Source organism: Mesocricetus auratus, unplaced genomic scaffold (genome assembly GCF_017639785.1).
Source record: "Mesocricetus auratus isolate SY011 unplaced genomic scaffold, BCM_Maur_2.0 Super-Scaffold_100041, whole genome shotgun sequence".
Classification (NCBI taxonomy): domain Eukaryota; kingdom Metazoa; phylum Chordata; class Mammalia; order Rodentia; family Cricetidae; genus Mesocricetus; species Mesocricetus auratus.
In genome coordinates, this window is record NW_024429218.1 from 6,017,843 (window position 1) to 6,034,018 (window position 16,176).

General features: G+C 48.9%; 1 protein-coding gene across 10 annotated transcripts in view; it reads left to right on the top strand.

The window, feature by feature from the left end:
- The window catches only part of Znf827 (zinc finger protein 827), a 178,871-nt gene that overhangs the window by 111,180 nt on the left and 51,515 nt on the right, over positions 1–16,176 (top strand). For all 10 annotated transcript variants that reach the window (XM_040734814.1, XM_040734815.1, XM_040734816.1 and 7 more), the window contains one exon: positions 5,795–5,898. In XM_040734814.1, coding sequence (XP_040590748.1) covers positions 5,795–5,898 — 104 coding nt within the window. The remainder of the gene's footprint in view (positions 1–5,794; positions 5,899–16,176) is intronic.

Here is a 16,176-nt window from a genome sequence, read left to right on the forward strand (position 1 = left end):
CCAACTCCTAGTTGTGGGTGCTGACTGTTCCTTGACTGTTTGACTGAACTGACCAGGTATCCTGCCGCCATCTAAGGCCAAAGAGAACACCACAGTGGACAGTGCTGCTGCCGAATGAAAATAACCTGGTCCGCTGGGTATTAGCTACTACTCCTACCTCCTTCCCACCAGCAAAACCCAAATAGAATCTTTTCTCTCTTGGTTTCTCTGTTACCCCCCCCCCAATTTTCATTTATTTGCTTGTTTATTCAATTTTTACTTATTTAAACTTACCCTTTTTGGGGGTGGGGGAGGTAGGCTCTAATGTTGCCCAGGCTGCCCTTGAACTCACTAGGTAGCTAAGGCAGATCTTGATCTCCTTCCTGGTCCTCCTGCCTCCACATCCTATGTGCTGAGTTACTCAGAGGTGATCTGCCTGCTTAACTGGTGCTCAGGATGGAACTGGGGCCCAGTGTGTCCTGGGCTGTTGCTCTACCAACTGAACCACATCTGCAGACCCACTTAGCTCACCTTCTGATGGTGGGCCTCTGCCTTAGTTAGGGTGTCTGCTGCTATGAGAGACACTGTGGCCACTGTAACTCTTATGAAGGAAATTATTAATTGAGGTGGCTTACGGTTTCAGAGGTCTAGTCTGATGTCGTCACAGTGCAGCTTGGTGGCATATAAGCAGCCGTGGCACTGGGGAAGGAGCTGAGATCCCTGCATCTTGACCCATAGGCTACAGAAAGCGGTCTGTGACACTGGGCATGGCTTGAGCACATATGAGACCTCAAAGCCGCCCCCACAGTGACACACCTCCTCCAACAAGGCCATGCCTACTCCCAACAAAACCAGTATTAAGTGCCACTTTCTTTTTGCTCATGGGGGACAATGACATCCAAACCACCATAGCCTCTTCATAGTAAAAAATCACAGAAGATTGGGTAGCTGTAGATCTGGGTACAAGGGCCATGTGACAGACACAGACTGGCTCGTTTTCTGCAATAATTTGTAGCCAGCCTAGGTTTCCAGCTCAAGAATTGCACAAACTTCCTTCCCTGTCAGTCATAAAGTCTGGCTTATTTCCCTTCTGTTTTTCTCCCTGTGGGGAGGGAACCCTAGGTACCTTTGGGACTTTCCCCTATCAAGCAGTAACTGGCAACCTCACCATTACTTAACCATGATGCCTTGAGCACCAGAGTCCAGCACCATTGAGAGCCGTCGGGCTTTCTGCACTATACAAGCCGCTGCCCCGTGCGACTGGAAGCCACAGATGTAGGACTGTCCCTCAGCACGTGGCCAAAAGTAAGATTACCTATGCTTAGAGACCCAAGCCCTTGCGCTGGCACGCTCCCGGGTACTTCCCCTCCAGCATGGAGAGGACATGAAGTTGGTGTTCACAACCGTAGAGCCCTGGATACCTTATTACTTTTCCCTTTTTTCCATGTTTGAGACAGGGTCTCATTCTGTAGCACAGACCAGCCTGCATCTGTGTAGCTCAAGCCTGGAAGTTGAGGTCATTTTCCATTGTTGAGGTTACAGGCGAGAGCCACCACACTCTGCTCTGCTTCCCTCTTCACAGAGGCCCCCTGGAACCAGCTTGCCCTCAGAGCCTGTGGGTGGGCTGCGACGTGTTGGAAAACTGAACACACTTAGCTTCTGGAGAGAAACTGACTGAGGTCAAGTTCACTTTCCTGTATTTCTCAGGGAAAAACACTGCTTGCTCCTACTTTCTAGGAACCTGCATACTGAGATGGCCTCTCTCTGTCCCTCCCTCTTCTGTTCCCTCCTTACACGCGCCCACCCGAGAAGGACCCGGGGGTCCCTGTCATTTAGGATGCCTTAAGTATTCAGAGACGGGGGAAGAGAAGGTGGGTAATGAAGGCAGCCTGTCTGGCTTCACACCCTGCCTCAGCTCTGGCATGGACCACTCATCACTCCCCTGAGAAGCCACTCATCTGCGTGAATGGGATATAGTAATGGAGGCTGTCCTCACAGGGTCCCACGCTGGACAGTGTGAGCATGCGCTGGGCACTCAGAACTGTGCTGTGCAAACCTCCCTAATGGAGGCACCACTAGAAAGATGAGTTCTGAACTGCATTCTCAGTGATGAGACTCAGGCTAGAGGGATCATCCGACGAAGGTCGCTTAATTAAGTGGCCAATATGGATGCCAGCTGACCCTGGTTTAGGCTCACACTATTAAACCACTGTGCCAGTGTCAATGCACAGAACTTCAGTGGTCTAGCCTGGGACTAGCACTCTGTTAAGTTAGCTTCTCTTCATAGATAACCTTTACTGCCTTGACTTCTAGACATTTCTGCATTGATCCTCTGACCCGATAATACATAGACCCTCTTTTGGGTGCTTTTTTGTGTGTGTGTGTGTGTGTGTGTGTGTGTGTGTTTGACACAACACTCTTCAGATTCTATTGCCTCCAAAGAAATTTTCTTTCTTTCTATGCAGGACAAAGCTGGCGTGAAGTGTAGAAAACTTACTTGGAAGTAGCTTTGACCCAAGGTCACTTTCGTTATGACTTAGTTTCCGCTGCTCACTCGTGGGGACCTGCACCGTGGAAGAGGGTGGCAGGATGCGGCCTATGCTCTGTGTGGCTGCAAAACCCAGGCGTCTCCTTCCCGTGTGGAGCCCAGCAGCCTGTGCTGCTCCTCCTGGGAGTCTCAGGGTTGGTGTAAACAGCCCTGTGGTCTTCACCTGCTCTCCTTCTTAAAGCCTTCTTCCATCTGCACGGCCGTCGGCTGGCCTGCAGTGCCGCCACCAGCATCGCCACCTCCCATACGTAGGATGATGCGGACACCTGCCTGGTCTCCCGAGCCCTGCAGGCTGTCTGTGGTAGTCAGTGATTGGAACCAAATCCTGCCCTGCCATCCCGCGCACTCCTCCAGATCTGCTGCCTCCTGATCTCCCACAAGCATGGTGGGTGTGACTCTGTTGTGCCCAGCCCCCCCCCCGTCCATCACAGTCACCCTCTAAGCCGACTCTGGCCACAGCTGTAACAGTTCCCTGTAAAAGTGGGGGCAGGGCACAGCTCTCGGTGGTGTGGGCATTTCTGAACACTCTTTCAAGGGCTGCTCTTGGGATTTCAGGGTCCCCAGAAGGAAGTTTCTCCAGGTCCCCTGAGCCCTCAGACAGGTGTGGCACCACATGTGTGTAATCTCAACACCTAGGGGATAGAGGCAGGAAGATCATCCTGGGCCGTGGAACAAGTTCAAGGCCAGCCTGGAGACCCTGTCTCAAAGAAAAATAAATTAGCTGGGAAGTGGTGGCACACACCTTTAACCCCAAGCACTCTGTAGGCAGAGGCAGGTGCATCTGTAAGTTCTAGGCTAGCCCAGTCTACAGGGCTAGTTCCAGGACAGCCAACGTGACACAGAGAAACACCGTCCCAAAACACATAGATAGATGGATGGATGGATACATACATACATACATATATACATACATACATACATGCATGCATACATACATAGATGATAGATAGATACATAGATAGATAGATACATAAACCAAGGTATTTTCTACAGGCAGAGTCATGGTAACATGATGGCCTACTCAGCTTTCCTTAGGCAGTGTTACTTTGTGTGCGAGCTTCAGAGTTAATGACATGGGAGTGTGTGTGTGTGTGTGTGTGTGTGTGTGTGTGTGTGTGTGTGTGTGTGTGTGTGTGTTGATGGGGGAAGCCCAGAGTCTCATGTATGTTCAGCAAGGACTCTACGGATGAATTTCAGCCCAGCCCTGGCATTAAGACCCCTTGTGCCGCCTGTCTGACCAGCAGCTCCCCTCACCCCTTAAATGCTCCTAGACCCTTAGCAGCCCTCCTCATGCGAGGCTGCACACTTTCCTAATCCTTCCCTTTTTGTTAACTTGTATGGAAAGTTGACTAATTTGTTCTCCTTTGGACTACACATCAAAAAAAAAATGTTCCCGTTTATTGAGCACTTGCTGTGTGCACGGGCGCCATGCAAAACACAGTCCACAGATGCTTCTGTTTGGTCCTTACCCCTCCTTGGTGATGTGTGGGCACTGTTGTCCCATTTACAGAGGACAAATGGAGGCCGAGAAGCTAAAGCAATCGTGCACAGTCACACCACTGTACCCGTGTCGCTCGAGTTTCAGTTCTGGAGTACATGCACTCAGCCAGCAAGTGTCTCTGTCACTCGCAGCTTTTGTGGCGGTCGCTCTAAAACTGCCTTTCCTGTGCCTGTGCTCTGAGTGGACTACAGCTTTGACTTTTAAATCCTGTCCCGACTGCTTACTGTTTACAGTGCAGATTCAAAGCCTGCCAGGCAGTCACTGTGGTGTAGCCTAGCAGTCAGGGTGGGGCTGCCCTTTGATGTGTGCTTTCCTTTAAAACAGTGCTCCCTTCCGCTTTTTCTGAACTCTCTCCGTCACCTTCATCCAGTCGGTGTAGCTGTATCATCGCTCCGACACATTCATCCAGTCCTTCACATTCATCCTGTCGGTTGTTGTAACTGTATCTAGCGACATCTCTCCGGCACATTCACCCGGTTGTTGTAACTGTATCTAGCGACTGTTGTAACTGTATCTAGCGACTGTTGTAACTGTATCTAGCGTCATCTCTCCGGCACATTCACCCAGTTGTTGTAACTGTATCTAGCGACATCTCTCCGGCACATTCATCCGGTTGTTGTAACTGTATCTAGCGACATCTCTCCGGCACATTCATCCAGTCGTTGGTCGTTGTAACTGTATCTAGAGTCATGCTTGGAAAGGTAGCACCAGGTGTGGGATTCTCGTGCCGGGGTCTGTCCTTTGTTCTGCCCTTTCAAGCCGCAGTCACCCTGCCTTCTGGGATGGCCCGGCCGCTCCGAGGTCCTGCTGGGAAAGAGTCCTTCTGGACTCAGGTTTATCTGGCTTCCCGCTTGTATCAGGTAGCCTCAGCCCAGGGGCTTCATCACTGGCTCCATGTCTGTCTTTGTCCCCCCAACTTCAGGGTGATAGCAACTTCCTGTCCCTCCAATCTGGGACCAAGTTACTGCCAATGGCCTTGCCACCACCTTGGTACTCTGTTCTTATAGTTGAACTTTCTATTCTCCAGGATGGACCTGGACTGGATACCATGTAGCCCCAAGTGTAATTGCAATACTTAGCTTGCTTGAGAGATTTAGACAGTGGATATTGTCACTGGTTAGAACCCTAGTGCTCTCTGTGGCAGCTGTCCTGTGTGCTGTTGGTCTCTGAGGGGTCAGGTAACAGATTATGGAACAAGCAGACCGGGTCCATCTCCTCCACTGGAGAGAGCACAGAGAAGTTCTTTCTGATTCAGAGTCAGCAGTGATCTTCACTCGTGTCCAGAAAGCATGTGAGCAAGGACCAAGCTGGCCCGTGCCGGGTTTCACTGCCCTTTCTAAAGGAATGCTTTAGGGGCTGGAGAGAGGCTCGGCAGTTCCATACGATTGCTGCTTCCACAGGGGGCTTGGGTTTGGTTCCCAACACCCAGGTCAGATGGCTCTTAACCACCTGACTTCAGTTCCACTACCTCCCACACCCTCTTGTGGTCTCGGTATTTGTGTGCAGAAGCACACACACGCTCACACATGAATAAAAATAAATCTTCTTTGTAATGGTGACGTTTTATTTGTGGACCCTGGGTATAAGAGCAATGGCCATGTGATGGTCATCTGAGACAACTCGCCCTCTCTTCCTCAGTTACAAACGTCATTGAAAAAATACTGCTCTATCCAGTATTGTGTGTGTGTGTGTGTTTAGAGCCACTTGCGCTGGATGTCTTAAACAACTTTAATTTACTAAACCTCACTCTTCCTCCCCTACCCCAGCCCTTTCTTTTCAGAAGACACATTTAGACAATCACCATTCACCTCCAATTCAAAAGATCTGCTGCCGGGAGAAGCCATGCTGCACGGAAGAATACCGGCTCCAGGTAAGGACACATTCATTGTTGACTTGGCTTCCGCCGCCGGGGGCTTGCGAATGGCTTTTCTGAAATGTGTTTTCAGATGCTCGCCGCTTAGGCATTGCAGCTATTCATGTGAAGGTGGGTTTTAGAAAAGACAGAGAAATGCCTTTGAAACTGCCACAAAAGTTGACTGAAATAAAATGCAGGCGATGGTAACTCCTTTATCTTTGTTTCAAGATCTGGTCATCCCTTTCTTGCTGTTACTTTGCCCATTTGTTGGTTTGCTTTCTTTAAAGTAGAGAACTCTAAGTTAAGGGAGATGGCATGTCAGTAAAGTGCTTGGTGCACCATCATGAGGAGCTGAATTCCATCCCAGCTCACGCACACCCTGACGTACACTGCTCACCTGTCGTCCCGGGATGGCACAGACAAGGCTGGGGTCTGTTAGGCAGCCGAATCCAAACCTCGGCTTCACTAAAGACTCTGTGTCAAAAACAAAGGTGGAGAGCAGGTGAAGAGAACGCTCAGTGTTGAGCTCTGGCCTCTGTGCATGTGTGTGTATACACATGTGTGTGCGTGCACACGCACAGGGGAGCTGTAACCTGAAAATAAATCTGCCGTGTATGTTGTCGGTATTTCAGGCAGGCAGCGAGAGCTGGGAGAGGCTGGGGTGAGAATTAGCTGCCGCAGCCTGTGGCCTCCACAAACATCTCTGGGACTCGGCCTGTCCAGGAGACCTGGCCCCCCTGAATTCCATTTCTTCAGCCACTGCACCTACCACAGCCACCATCTGACCCTCCTGGCACTCTCCACCCACGTGCACTTTCCCTCCTGTCCTTCCCTTCCCTTTTCTAGAGTAAAAGAGAAAGTGTGTTGTCCTTTTAGCATGGCACAGCTGTCCCTCAGGACTCGTGCGTGCGTGTGCACGTGTGCACGTGTGCATGTGTGTGCAGTATGCATGTGTGCACATGTGCGTGTCTGTGTGTGTGTGTGTGTGCTGTGCACAATTGTATGGAGCACTTGAGGACCACATCTACCTATCCCTCCTCCCCTTCCCCCATCATCCATTCTCTTTTAGCCGTTGACAGACACTCAAAAGTACCACATGTGTTTGTCCTGGGAGCAGAAGGGGATTCTGAGAGGCGCTCCTCTCTCTTTCTCTCTCTGTCTCTGTCTCTGTCTTTGTCTCTGTCTCTGTCTTTGTCTCTCTCTCTCTGTGTGTGTGTGTGTGTGTGTGTGTGTGTGTGTGTGTGTACAGGAAGGGCTTCAGACAGGTTTATTGACCCTTTCCAGAATCAAGTCCAAGTCCTGCACACCCCCAGGATCCCTGCTTCACAGAATGGTGAGAGCTGCATAATGAAGATAAAATGTAGCAGAGTCAGTCGCTTTTCTGATGGCTTGTGAGGGTGTCACAGTGCGTGCCAAGCAGAGGGGAAGTCGAGGCCGTCTTTCCTTAACCTTGCAAGTTCATTGGCTCTGTAGGTGGGGCGTTTCTGCTTGGTGTCTGGAGGGAGCGCGCGCAGGCAAGAAGATGGGATGTGGTGATTGGCTGTAGGATGGAAGGGCATTCTGTTTAGTTTTCTGTCTTCCTTCTCAGGCAGGGTGTCTTGGAGCTGCTGTCACTTCCTACAGTGTCATTTGAAAAGCTGTCACCCTGGTCCCCCAAATTATTGCCCTGCTGTTAAGCTGATGGATTGTGACTTTCTGATGTCAAAGTAACTGCCCAGGGATTGCCTGTCAGAGTGCTGTGACCCACACAGCTACTATCCCATGATGCATATATATAAACCCATGTTGTTGCATCACATCGGGCTTAACTGTGTTTAAAATCTGGAGGGGTTTGGAGGACTCAAACTACTGGATGTTTAGCTGTGCAATGTGCATGGGGGCCTTGTGTGGTGATAGGTTCACGTTACATGTTGGATAAACTTACACTTTTAAAGCTAGCTCTTATTTGGAGGTAGATGGGGTGAATGTCGTGGGAATTTTAAACATGCAAATCAACCCTCACAAAGAATAATCAACCTGCCGTTGAACAGAGCCCTCTTTAGGCACCAAGAAACCAAAAGATTCTTGCGTTTTTACATTTTGCCTAAGTAAATGAGGAATTTTGTTTTTGGTGTGGAAGGTGAAAATACTTTGGAAACAGATTTAAAATGAAAAGATTTAAAATATCAGGGACATGCGATCATGAAGCTCTCCTCACTGAAGACAAGTACTATAAAGAGAGCCCCAGTAGCCCACTAACTGGAGAAGACCAACTTGGATGAACCAGAGTTTGCAGCGAGGAGACACTTAAGGAAAACACACTTCCTTCAAGTCTGGACAAATGCCACTGTGTCCTTGTGCCGGCTCCCTGGAGGAGGGCTTTGCTTTGGCTCTCCGTCATGAGCCAGGTGCGAGGGGCAGCTTGGTCTGCAAGGCCACTGAGAAGCAGAGACAGGAGCTCTGTGTTCAGCTTTCCTCCTTCCCCTTTCCCCCTTTTTACTCAGTGCAACTCCCAGACCACCAGAGGCCGTTGAGTGACATTCAAGGTGGGCATTGACTTCTCAGCGAATCCTCTCTGATCTTGGCCTGATAGGCACACCCAAAGGTCTGTCTCACTAATACCCACAGTATTCAAAGGTGCCTCGGCACACGAGTGACGCGCAGAAGGCAACTTGCAGGAATTGGTTCTCTTTTTCCACCGTGTGGGTTGCAGGGATCAAACTCAGGTCCCCAAGCTTGGCACTAAGTGCTTTTCCCCATGGAGCCTCTAGAGGAGGTCTCAGTTTGGTCAAGTTGAAAACAGGAGATAATGATCGTAGCCACCAACTAGAGTTTTTGGATGAACTATTTTTAAATTATTTATGTTTATTTTATTTGCGTTGGTGTTTTTGCCAGCATGTGTATGTGTGTGAGGATGTTGGATCCCCTGGAACTGGAGTTACTGACAGTTGTGTGAGCTGCCATATGGGTGCTGGGGGTTAAACCGGGGTCCTCTGGAAGAGCAGCCAGTGCTCTTAACCACTGAACCATCTCTCCAGCCCCCTGAATGAACTACTTTTAAGTCTTCCCCCATTAGAAGTCTGTTTGCATATGACGAGCACAGAGTCCATGTATTTGTCACTGAAATGTCAAGTAGTGAAGTCCTGCTCTCTTGCTGCTGTCAGACACAGTGGTGTGCATCATCTCACCACCCTGAAAACAGGGAAGTATGAGTCTCACAATACATCTGACCCAAGGTTGTCACATATTCTCAGGTCACACTCAGGCTCACTAGATCAGTTCTCGGAACAAAGAGACAGAAGCTCCGTCTTGGAGGATCTAGAGTGAGCTGAGGGTGCTTCTGGGCAACCCCAGATGACATTTGAGCAGCAGGTTGGTGAATCACTGGGGGGGTTTAGGAGGAAAGCTAGACAGGGTCTCACGGCATCCTAGTGAGAGACTGGATAGAGAGAAGGGAGGAGAGGCCAAAAATGGACTGATCTGGGAGAGTGATGCTCTGCAGTCGGCGGGTTGGTGTGGAGACTGCAGGAAGCCGCGCAGAAAGGGGGGCTGGTGGGAAGGAGATGCCGATGGGCAGTCAGGGATGGCTGTCTTTTGGGTCTGTCTTTTTAGTGCATGGCATAAAGTAACTTGTCTGTGTATCAGTGAAAGTGTCGCCATTCTTAGAAACCTTCTTCTAGGTCATTTAAATGTCTCCATTAAGATATTTCTACTCTTTAATTCTTTAGCAAACTTATTCCTCAGGAAATACAAGATCAGTGTCAGCCCTGTAGATTTTTCTTTGATTCCCAGTGGTGAATGAGGCTCAGTGTGGCCAGTGACAATCCACAAAACCCCTGGTACATGCAGCAAACACAACAGTATTTCAACAGCAGACCTTGGTATATCGTTCTAAACTGCCCTGGTTTGGACCTGAAATGCCCTGGGCGGCCTGTGTGTGTGTGAAGGCTCGGTTCTCAGCTTTGTGGTCTGGGGAGGAAGGAGACTCTTAGCAGAGAGGGCCCAGTGTTAGGTCAACGGAGGCATGCCTCTGCAGGAGACACTAGAGCCCCGGCCCTCCCGATTTCTCTTTGCTCCTTGGCTGCAGTGGTGAGATAGTGCCAAACCCAAGCTCCCACCGTGATGTTCTGTGCTGCCACTGCCCCAAGGACCCCTGACAAGGTAAGCCACAGCAAGCCTTTCGCCCCAGTGAGTTGATTTTCTCAGCCCTTTTGTCGCTGTGCAGGATGACTAGCACATATGCATTTATTGGTGAGATTAAAATCATTTTCCAAAGCTTCCCAAGGAAGGCTACAGAAGAGCAAGGGGCGTGCCAGATGAGAGAAGCAGTAAGTGCAGAAAGCTGTGCCAACGGCTTCGTGCGTGTGGCTGCGTTTGGGGCAGTGGGTGAAGGTAGCGGAGAAGGGTGAGATTGGTAGGAACCACGGACTGTGAAGAAATGGAGAATAGCACAGTAGCTAGGCATTTGCCTTCAGCAGGTGGTATCTGCAGTCGCAGCTGTCACCATCTCAGAGACCCCGAGTAATAAGCAGAGAGCCTCCCAGTGCCTTGGCCTCCGTTGTGCCTGTATTTCTAGACTGAGAGCCAGACCCGATGTTCTCACCTGCTGTGAGCGTCTTAGGCAGAGGTAACATTGGGAATCCTTAGTAATCATGAGATGAAAGTCATTGTCGCTTTATGCCAGAGCGGTATGGGCACATGGAACCCCTAAAGCCACGTGTGGATCCTGAGTGTGTCCTGGGTGGGGTAAAGGGCCTTTCCTGTGCGCCGTGAGATGGAAATCACAGGTGTGTGTGACTCGGTGTACTTTGCTGGTTTAAAACGGCCTCGCTTGTGCAGCATACAGAAGGGAGGCTCTGGAATGAGGTGTTTTCCAGAGACCTATTACAGTCAGAACTGCCTCTGTTTGTTTGTTTTCCCGCATCATCTTGGAGTGAGCAGGAGCCATTCAGGGAAAGCCTCAGCTCTGCTTGGAAGCAATGTGGCGCTTCAATTCTGAATTATTATGATTTTCAAATCACAGCAGGATTTACTCTATATCAAGCCAGAAACCAGAAACACAACCAGAGTGGGTGTGAAGGAAAACGTGGGTCTCCATGGGATTCGTTCACAGTTGAGTCTCTGTGCTTCTGTTTGTTATTTCAAATGGAGCCTGGAATTAGATGATGGAAAACATTTGTAAACTCCAACCCCATTCTTTCACACCATAAGAAAACAATGCTTTGTTGTTACAATAAATCAATAAGAGAAAGGGTGGAGTCATTAGCACCCCCTCCAAAAAGAAGCTCATCTGAGTCGGCAGTGGGGAAATGGAGTTTCCTCAAGGACTTGGTGTGACAGTCAGAACTGGATATTCAGTGAATTTAGAAATTGTCTGCCGGCTTTGAGGAAATGGCCCTCACTGACCCTGGACCTGAGGTCAGATCTTCAGCAACCACATAAAAGCTGGGTGCTATCTGTAACCCTGATTATGGTGCAGTGGAGAAGATCCTTAGAGCTTGATGGCCAGTTGGGCTGGCCAGTCAGTGAGCTGCAGGCTCAGCGAGGACCACCACCAACCACGGCCGCTGCCACCATCTCTAAACATCTAAACAAATGAATAAGGCGGAGAACAATAGAGGAAGATACAAAATGCCAAATTCTGGCCTCCACACACACTTGGCACACATATGCCTCTACGCCGTCATACTCATGGTATATATACAAACAGGGAGTGCTACACACCGAGAAAAGAGGGAGGGAGGGAGGGAGGGAGAGAGGGAGGGAGGGAGGGAGGGAGGGAGGGAGGGAGGGAGGGAGGGAGGGAGAGATGAGGAGAGGAGAGGAGAGATGAGGGGAGGAGCTCCTTATTGATTGATTGCCTGCCTCCAGTCCAGTTCTGGATCTATTCTCTGCTCTCTGCCCTGCTCACTGGTACCAAGTCATACGTCTCTGTGCTTTGACTCCTACACGCCCCCCCATACCATGTCTTGAAGATACAGCGTCCAGTTGATGGCACTCTTGGGAGGTCGTAAGAACTCTAGGAGCTGAAGTGACATCCCGTAGAAGGAGGTTAGGTGACTGTAGGTGTGCCTACAGGGATGCTCTCTCTCTGTGTTACCACAGGACCAAATGACAGCACCAGGTAACCATAGACTTTATCTTAGGTATTTTGTCACAGCGTAACACTTTCTGAACTCTAACTAAACAACACACTATGTGACAGTGCCACCTGGAAGTCACCTTTGCCTGCCACACTGCTGGCTAGATCCTAACCATTCCTTTGAGACAGTTAATTGAAAAGATACATTTTAAGCTGTGTGTGTCATTTCTGTTTGTTTCCAGACCTCACATGATTCCAAGAAAGATGGAGACAGATAGACAGAGGACAGACAGACACACATAAACACAAAGCTGCCCTGGGTTTTAGCAAAGTGTCTCCCTGGATCTTCTCCAACACAGATGATTTTTTTAAACATTCAGTCAACTCATAGACAAACAATAGAGCATGGGGTGTTGTCATGAAACTTTTTTTAAGTTAAATAATTTTTTTTGATGAAGCAGATAGATTCCTTTTGTAGCGAGAAGGAAACAAACAGATGTGAAGGTTCTCCTTAGCCACGCGAGGGACATGTGTTCTCTTACCAAACTGTGAGAGAACTCACTGATATAGGGGGATTATCCCCACCATACAGATGATTAAGTGGGTGTTCACTAACTCATTCCAGTGGCAGAATTCCTGAGTGTCAGCGCAAGAACTCAGAGCCAAATGTGTGGCACAACCAGCTGATAAAGGAGGAACTCACTCCCTGACGCCCTACACACACCCCAAATGTCAGATTATACTTGATATGGATGGCCGGCTCCCAGAACCAAATGCAATCCTTCATTAAAATACCTTGAGGGACGGAGACAGGTTCTCACTGTTTTCAATAGAATTCTACTTTTAAATGCTTTCATCTCCTCCCCTCCTTTCTTTTAATGCCTAGTAACGCCATAGTCATTCGAAATGCGTCTTTCATTTGGGACTCGAGTAATTACCCCATTACCATGACCACTAGTGCTGCCCCCTCTACTGCTATTATTGCATGATGCCAGGGATTGAGCCTCCAGCCTCGCACATGCTAGATGAGCGAGCACTCACAGTGTGACTTCCTGGGCCATGGAAATGCTTTCTGAAGCTGTGCCCTGCATCTATGACTCAAGTGTGTTGTACAGACCTCTGGAAGTCTGCTCAGCAGGGCAGGATTCAGGAAAGCTTGTGTTCCTCCCAGCCTCGATTCTAGTAGAAAGAGATAAAGAGGTCTCCAGGATCCTTCTAGATCCTGTGCAGTTCAGAGTTCTGCCGTAGTCAGCGGTGCTGTGATGCTAGCTAGCCTGGTTTCTTTGTGTTCTGTAGAAGGCCCAAATGGTGCTGATCCAGGGAAGTCAGAGTCTACTGTGGAGGCTTTCTCCTGAGCTTTCTTCCCTCACTGGTCGCTGGAGAGGAGAGAAGTCACCATCATCATTCTTCAAAGTCACAGAGGTGGGTTGTGGTGGTGACTAGGAGGCCACTTGGCTTGCTTATAAATAGTGGCTGGAGGTGTCATATGCACACTTACAAGCCATCTGTGGAACTGAACATTCACTTCAGTAAGGAAGGACAAGGACAATAGGTTTGAGCTTTACAACCTTTCCCTGGTTGGTTCTTGTCAACGTGACACAAGCTAGAATCGTCTGGGAAGAGGAGCCCCACCTGAGAAAATGTTTCCACCGGGTTGGCGGGTAGAAAAGTCTGTGGGGCATTTTCTTGATTTGTGGTTGACATGGGAGAGCCCAGCCCACCACTGGTGGTGCCCTCCCTGGGGTGTGGTCTAGAGTGGTACAAAAAGAAAGTTGTGTTCTCATGGCTAGCAAACCAATCATTGAGCTCCTCCATGACCTCTGCTCCAGTCCCTGTGTGACCTCCCCGGTGATGGACTGGGGTCTGTGGAGTGAGCAGAACCCTTTCTCCCTCGTTGCTTTTGCCCATGGTCTTTATTGTCTTTACCGCGGTAGAAGAAAGGTAACTAAGACACAGCCTAACGGTTTCCAGACCACTCCTGTTTGAAGCTTGAGCTGGTGGCTTTGAATGGAGCACATGTAGGTCAACGCATTCCCTTTCTGTTGTGCTGCAAATCTGGAAACTTCCACACCACATGAAGCCTCCTTTCTTTAGGTGCTTGATAGATAAGTTACTGGCTTGGGAGCTCTTTATCAGAGAAGAAAGTTTATAAGCCATGGATTGTTTTAATCTTATGTTTCTTAAGGGTAAACACAGGGGTGCTCATGGCTAGCCCAAACTACCCCTTGCCTGCAGGTCCATGTGATTGTAGGTGTCCTCAGAGGAGACCGGGCAACTCCATTCATACTACTTGTAGACAGAGGTTTTCATTAGTCCTTGTCAGGTTGGTGTCTGAGTTAGCCCTTCTAAGACATGTAAGTAGTTAGACTAGTTAAATTGTTGGTCTCCATGGACTAAAGTACAGCTTTGTGGAGAATGGTAAATTCTCTAAAAGAAATTCATGTACAGTTTACATACCTCACCTGAAGCACCTGTAATGTGAAAGTCTGGAAGCCGATAAAACTTTGGCCAACTGCAGTCACCTCCACCAGGACAGCGTGGGCATGTGGCTTGAGTCGTCTGGTGTCAGCACTAGCCATTGGCACGCTCGTGTCTACACCTTGTAGAAAATGGTGATATCCAGAAACCCCTCAATGCCTCAGCTTGAGGACCTTACTTCTCAGACACAAATGACCCTCTTAGGACTGTGGCCACTTTGGTCTTGGCCTGACACACAGTGTGTTCTGAGCAGATCAAATACAAATGTACTCACGCAGTATTTGGAACACTGTTTATATGACTTCAGCAGGGCCTCCAGCTATGGTTCTGCTTTTGCAAAGACTATCTAGGTGCCTTGAGAATGAATAGAGCTATAACAGCTAAATTCTGGAATCTGTAATGCATGATGGAGAGAATTTGTGACCATGGCTTGGATTTGGGACTGGCTAATTCAATCTACAAGGCCTTTTTTATATACACACTGTGTCCTTCCAACTCCTTTGCTATCAAAAGTACATATTCTCATTTCACACAGTTTCTTCTCTGTGTTTATTCCTTTTCAGGGTAGCACTGCCCTCCAGTACCCATGGCTGGAAAAGAGAGAGAGAGAGAGAGAAAGCATTCTACTCACAAACTAGACTTCTATTTCCATTCAAACAGATCCATTCTGTTTTCCCTTTGTAGGACAAATGACTGCCCCACTGTTGGAAAAACAGCCCCTGCCACAGCACAGCCCTTTTTTAGATAGTCAGCAACAGATCGGTAGTCAAGGGGCTTCCCCCTTCCAAACTCTGATTCTCTCTTGCTTCCCGTTTCATTTATCAGCTTAGCATTCTGTTCTCATTTGTCAATCACAAAGGGAAGCTGTTGCCTCAGAGTGCAACCCTTGGCTTCTGTCTGACATCAGGTTCATCATACCAGCCTAGGTAATCTGTTGGGACATCCCAGACAAGGTCCCTGGGGCTCCTAAGCTGCACACACAGGTCCCCTGCCCTGTGCTTTCTGCATTTCTCATTTCCAGAGAGGAGGAGGGGAAGGGGGCCTTGTTTGTGTAGCTGCAGCTTAGAAGGTACATCACCACTACTCGCTGGAACTCACCCTGTGCTTGGAAACCATTAGTTTGAGTTTCCCTCAGAAACAGATTTTAGACAAAGATTTGAGTTCTTTTTTTTTTTTAATGTTTTAGAAGTAAAAACAGGAAACTCTATTAGGGGTTGGGGACCGCAGCCAAGGGGTTGTATTGACAGCCAGTAATACTAGCTTTATGAGACACCTTAGCGATGTGGACATCGAGAGATTAATGTCCCAGTTAGGATAGCTCAGATCTTGGATGCATTCCGAAGGATCCATGTGCTGAGGCTTGGTCCATGGCCTCTGGTGCTATTAGGAGGCAGGGTTAGGAGGAGGATGTTAGGTCACTGGGAGCCTGACCTAAAAGTGGATGTTGTCTCTCTGTGTCTGTGTCTTTGCTTCTGAAGGCGAGCATTCTCTCTGCTCTCTGTACCCACAGATCCAGTGGCCAAGTGACCATGGACAGAACTTCTGTCGTTAGAATAAACTTCTCCTTGTAAGTTGACTGGCTGTCTCGGTATTTTGTCCCAGTGATAGGAAGCAGGCTAGGACCCTAGGGAGCCATGTGGACACCCTCATTTGAGTCTTCTACTAACAGATTGAGCTGGGTCTTCACATGGGCTTCTCGGTTGAAAGCGCTCTCAGAACATGATTTCCTCACACCCTGGGCTAACACCGAGCAG